Raw genomic sequence first — 6,000 nt, forward strand, 5'->3', positions numbered from 1 at the left:
TCCTTCAATTTTTTAACTGTGGCCTGTTGCTTTCCTATAATGAGATGAATTCATGTTGATTTCATGTTTAATATAATGTGTGTGTGTGTGTGTGTGTGTGTGTGTGTGTGTGTGTGTGTGTGTGTGTGTGTGTGTGTGTGTGTGGTGGTGGGGGGGGGGTACATTTGAATTAATGATACTGTTCAAAATGTTCAAAGTATTATAGATATTGTAAGAACAACAGTACCAGTGAAACACTGAACACTGAATGCTTCTGCAACAGTACCTTATAAAGTAGCCCTTACTAAACAAGGCTCTGTAAAGTGTCTGCTTTCATGAATACTTTTAACATATAAAATAAGCAACTGCCTCTTGAAAAAAGGAGTGTGATAAGTGCAGCAGTGTTAACAATGTCTTCATATTAGTGTAAAAAATGCTGACAGTACCTGATCTGGCAAGTCCATCATAGACCCCCCCCCCCCCCCCCCCCCCCTCAGAGTTTCACAGCCATATGAGATTAACCATATCAGCCTCTGCCAGCTCTCTCTGCCACAGTGTGCTTGGACGCAGGGTGATATATGAGCCAATCTAGTGGCAGAGCAATGATCTGACACAAATCACTTCTAAGAAAAAAAGGACAGAAATGGGGATACACCTATACAGAAAAAAAATAAAAACTCAGAAACTGGTTGCTTCGAGAAAGCTTTTTTTTGTGCACTTTGTTTATATGATGGAGCACACACTTGCAGATATTGGCAGCGTGTTGTATCTTTTAAATGCATTTGAATTAAACAAAGCAAGCTTCATAAACACAGAGCTTACCGACCGTTTGTTTAAAATAGCCGAAGCAATATTCAAACCAAGCTGCTTATCGGCTGTTGGCAATATCAAGGGAGAGTGCAAAGTACCGTGACAGAGATATTAAAGCAGAACCAGGGAGGCACATGGCAAGCCGTTTTATCATTTAATCCTCAATTGCTGATATCAAGAATGGCATTACTGATATCACAAATGGCATTTCTGATATTAAGAATTTTTGATAGGCAAGCATAGACTCAGCTGTAGGGGAAACGAATCAGAGGCTGCGTATACTTTAGAGGACAGTTCTGTAGATCATGGCAGTTTTTTGGAGTTTGTTCTGTTTCTTAGCAAGTACGATGTTTGTCTGCAAGAAAACATAAACGATTGCATAGAAAAAAGCAAGATGTTGCATTTCTCAGGACAGGGCAGAGGATTGTTAATAACTTTGCTCTCTAAAACAACAGTTAATACAGTTATAGATACAATGTGACAGCTTATTTAAGAGCAGATTGCAAGTGAGGTGAGGGAAGCTGGAATGTTTTCAGGACAAATTGACACAACTCAGGATATTACATCAAAAGATCAGTGCTCTGTTATCGTTCGGTATGTAACAGATTGCATTCACGAGAAGCTCCTTGTGCTGGATGATTGCAAATCTTCAGATGGGAAATACTTGCTTCACTTGCTAATGTGGGTTCTCAACTCTTGCAAAATCGAAATAAGAAAATGCATTGGCAATTCAACTGATGGAGCAGCAAATATGCAAGGACAATATAAAGGCTTCTCTGCGTGGCTATCAACAGAGTCTCCAGACCAAATTCATGTCTGGTGCTATGCACATGTACTAAGTTTAGTACTGGCAGATACTACAAAGGTTGAATTGCTAGTGCATCGCTATTCCCTTTAATGAATGACATCGCAGTGTTTATTCAGGAGTCATATAAACGTATGAATACATGGGAAATTTAAGCCAGGACAGTCACCATCGAAGACTCTATGATTGGCGAACCTCGCTGGTGGTCTAAAGTTGCACCACTGAGAAAAGTATTTGGATCATTTTCAAATCCGGATTCTACTTTGTATATTGACTTACTGTCACATTGGCAAGGATTCAAGAGAACCTGGGATCTAAACCTGAGGAGCGCGTAAAGGCGAAAGCATATACACAATCGCTGCTTAAATACGAGACAGTTCTCACAGCTCAAATCTTTCTGCGCATACTCAAATTGACAGCGCCATTGTCAAAATATCTACAAACAAGCGGAATGGACATCTTAATAGATCATCACATGGTGTCTGGAGCACAGGGGGAACTCAAAAAGTGTGTAAGAGATTTCGATGTTAAGAAAACAGCAGATCATTTTGTAGATTGGGCAAATGACAAGCTGCAAGAACTGCAAGACTTGAAGTGCAGGCCGCTCTGCCTGAAAAAAGGTTAAGGAAAAAGAAAACCATGGCAGGCGAGGCAGCTCAAGATGAAAACAAACTGACGCTATTACAGCCTGTAAAATACAAGACCACAACGTAATCCACGACACAATCACTGACAGCATGCACTGCCGTTTTCTTATTAGCGGAACACTATATGCTGACTTTGCTTGTCTGGACCCTCTCCGACATAAGAGATTGTAGACTTAAGACACCAGTGATGAAAGAATTAAGCAAACGCTTGCTCAAATTTGATGAAAAAGCCACAGTTGAAAATTGCGGTGTGAATTAACTAATCTAGCTTTGCACTGGGACAAGCTGAAGACATCAGCATTAGAAGAATACACAGTCAGGGTGGCAAGAGAAATACCTGTGGAAGACAAGAAGAGTAAGGAAAGTGATGACATGGAAATGGAGTTGGTGAATAAGCCATGCTCAGCAGGTAAGAGCGGTGCTGTTTGTTGCTATCAAATTCTACAGCGATACAACTTATTAATTGATGCCTACAATTTGATTGACCTGGCTTACAAATTCCTACTGACTCTATCTTTCACACTGACAGAGTGTGTCTCTCTCTCCCCCAATCGGCACTATGCGCCATAATTAGATCGGTGCCCCCTTCTATCTTTTAAGTGCCACATACCTTAAAACTAATTGTAAACCCTGCATTAAACCATCTCAGTTTCTTACTTTAATCATGGAAAAATTATAATGACAAAACAAGCTCAAATGGTTTTCTACCTATACATTCCTAAATCCTTTTAGTGATGATCACTTTACCCTTGCTGCTTGGAGGTTGTAAGAAGAACATAAGAACATAAGAAAGTTTACAAACGAGAGGAGGCTATTCGGCCCATCTTGCTCGTTTGGTTGTTAGTAGCTTATTGTTCCCAGAATCTTGTCAAGCAGCTTCTTGGGTGTTTTCTGTTTTTATATGGGGTAAGTTGAAATCCTCCATTAGTATGGCTTCTCCTTTACTACATGCATTTCTAATGTCATTGTATAACAGATTATTTTGCTTCGCATCTGAATTTGGCGTTCTATAGCATGCTCTTATTATTATTCCCTTTGAATTTTTGTCCGTTATTCTGACCCATATTGATTTGGCGTTGTTTTCTTTGTCCAGGTTTAACACCTGGGCTTCAAGACTGTTTCTTATGTATAGCGCTACCTCTCCTCCTCTTCTGTTCTGCCGGTCTTTCCTATACAGTGTATACCCACAAATATTATATTCATCCCCATTACTCTCAGACAACCAAGTTTCTGTAACACCTATCACATCATAGTTACTTGTTAGTGCAGTAGCTTCAAGTTCTAATACCTTGTTTCTGATACTTCTAGCATTTAGATAAATACATTTAATGGCTGTCGTAATTGAGTAGTTGCCCTTGTTTTGATGTGGTCTCCCTTCTGTTTTTTTTTGTTGATTTCTCCACAATGCCCCTTTAACACTGGCATGCTCTACACCGGTCGGAAACTACTTGGGTCAGGAGCCAGTGTCATGCGGGTCGGCTACGCGATTTCACACTGCTTTTGATAAAGCAGGGTTGACCTGGATGATGGACACAAGCTAATAATGCACATTTCAATGCCCCGCTCAATCTGGAGTAGTGTCAGAAAATGGTATGTCGTCAGAATGTGGTACGCGTACCAAAACTCTGAATGTGCTCGATATTAAATTGAAATATAGATTACTAAATACATTCATCAAAGCAACTGTCACACTACCTGTCACACACGTAAGCAGAAAGGTAGGGTCTATTACTGAGACTCGACACACAGTCTAAGCATATATAGTATGCACACCCCTTGACTCGACTCAACCATTCACGAAGCCCGCAATGTTTAGGTCTCGAGACTCTGGTGCACCGCAGAAGGCCCTATGCTATGAGTAGCCATGCTTATTTACAATTACAGTGTCTATCGTGGGCAAGCCCCCAAAACCCCTACCTAAAATGACCTAATAATATTACAAACCTGGCTCCTCTAAACTGTTTGTATAATTGCACAACGAGTGATGAAATGCATTTTTATTTTGCCGCAAAGCAACGTGTAAGACAGCCTTAATAAACAATTATTAGTATGATTTTAACTGAGGCCTGTGCCTACGGCCTTGCATTTACAGAACCAAATCACTTCGCGGGATCTACTGCAAGATCTGTCGTTTGCGTGACGTCACGCAGCTGACAAAGTAGAATGCTGATCTCCACAGAACTGCAACAGTCTAAAATGCACTAATGGTAATGCCTCGTCTACTTGTGTCTTCCTTGTCAGTAATCCAACCATATTGCATCCTCCTCAGGAAACCCTACCATGGGCTGGACAATCATATTGTGTAATTAATTCCAGTAATACTAAACGGTTGTTTCATATTTTTAACCCAATTGGCTTGCTAGTATGGTTTATGCGCACGGAACATCCACAGCAATACGACGTGTCTCGGTAGGTCTAATAATACGACGACAACAGATGCTGTACGTACCAAATCTAAACAATCACAATGCTAAGTGCGAACAGACACAGCAGCAAGATACAGTCATTTATTATTTCCAATTTATTATGAAAAATTCAAGGAATCTAAAAATAGTCACCTAAATAGTACCAGGACTACATACACCAGTCCATTCATTGAAAACTTTTCTACCTATACACGCAGGTGAAAACGTATTTCTATTTCTGTAAAGATACGCAGTCTCTTGGTAACCAACACTGAACTCCATTAGGTAGGATGCAGCACTTCACACGTCCCACCGTAGCGTTTGCAGCTAACTCGGCTAGCAGTTTTACACATTAATAAAATGCATTATTGTCTAGGCAAATTATTTTGTATAACTGTACCCAGGCGTACCTGTTCCTTTCGTTTCTGCCACCGACCACAGGGGCTCTCTTCCAAAATTTCGCTCTCATCTTCGCTCTCCTCCTCTTTAGCCCCGGATCCAGAATGCCTCTCCGCGACTGACATAGTCATGTCTTTTTTTTAACGTTTTACAGGGATATATGTGCTGTAACAGATATACTTTTAAAAACATGTATCCAGACGTGAGCAACCCCCATTAGATCAATTCCTTAGATTAACTACAAACGTTGCATTGCAGCCGTGACATTTTTAAAAACCCATTTCAAATGCAAGGACCTTAGCTTCATAAAAAAGAAATAACAAAAAAACCCGCCCCACTGCTTGTGTTTTCCAAGACTGAAGTGACGCGCTTCACACCACATAAGCTTGCAATTTAAAGCTACGTATTGCACAAATATTTCACAACAGAACGTGGAAACTGCGCTCGTTTTCAATCTCGCTTCAGTGTTTCTCTTTACTGTATTTACTTTGTCTAACACAGAAACCGCCCCCTCTGCTGCCACCCTCAACTCCCTCCCCACACGCGCGCATGAAATCATTCAAAAATTAGACTAGAACCTCCCCATTCACAGGGTTATCTCAACACCCGGGCAGACCGCTGCAGCAATTACAATATTAATATGTAACGTCGGGCAGGTCGGAGGTATTAAAGACAGTCAAAGTCAATGGATTCGGGTTCTAACATTGCACATTTATTAGCCAGTTGTAGGATTCAGGCCACATAAGTCCCACAGCTCCTTTCCTATAACATAAGAACATAAGAACATAAGAAAGTTTACAAACGAGAGGAGGCCATTCGGCCCATCTTGCTCGTTTGGTTGTTAGTAGCTTATTGATCCCAAAATCTCATCAAGCAGCTTCTTGAAGGATCCCAGGGTGTCAGCTTCAACAACATTACTGGGGAGTTGATTCCAGACCCTCACAATTCTCTGTGT

The 6,000-nt window shown here is 40.8% G+C and overlaps 1 protein-coding gene across 1 annotated transcript in view; it reads right to left on the bottom strand.

Moving 5' to 3' along the window:
* LOC121313464 (nuclear receptor-binding protein 2-like) overlaps positions 1 to 5,530 on the bottom strand; it is a 43,729-nt gene extending 38,199 nt beyond the window's left edge. Inside the window, exon 1 of the mRNA XM_041246038.1 lies at positions 5,057 to 5,530. Coding sequence (XP_041101972.1) covers positions 5,057 to 5,176 — 120 coding nt within the window. The 5' untranslated portion in view covers positions 5,177 to 5,530. The remainder of the gene's footprint in view (positions 1 to 5,056) is intronic.
* Between the last annotated feature and the right edge of the window lie 470 nt (positions 5,531 to 6,000).

Source organism: Polyodon spathula, chromosome 3 (genome assembly GCF_017654505.1).
Source record: "Polyodon spathula isolate WHYD16114869_AA chromosome 3, ASM1765450v1, whole genome shotgun sequence".
Classification (NCBI taxonomy): domain Eukaryota; kingdom Metazoa; phylum Chordata; class Actinopteri; order Acipenseriformes; family Polyodontidae; genus Polyodon; species Polyodon spathula.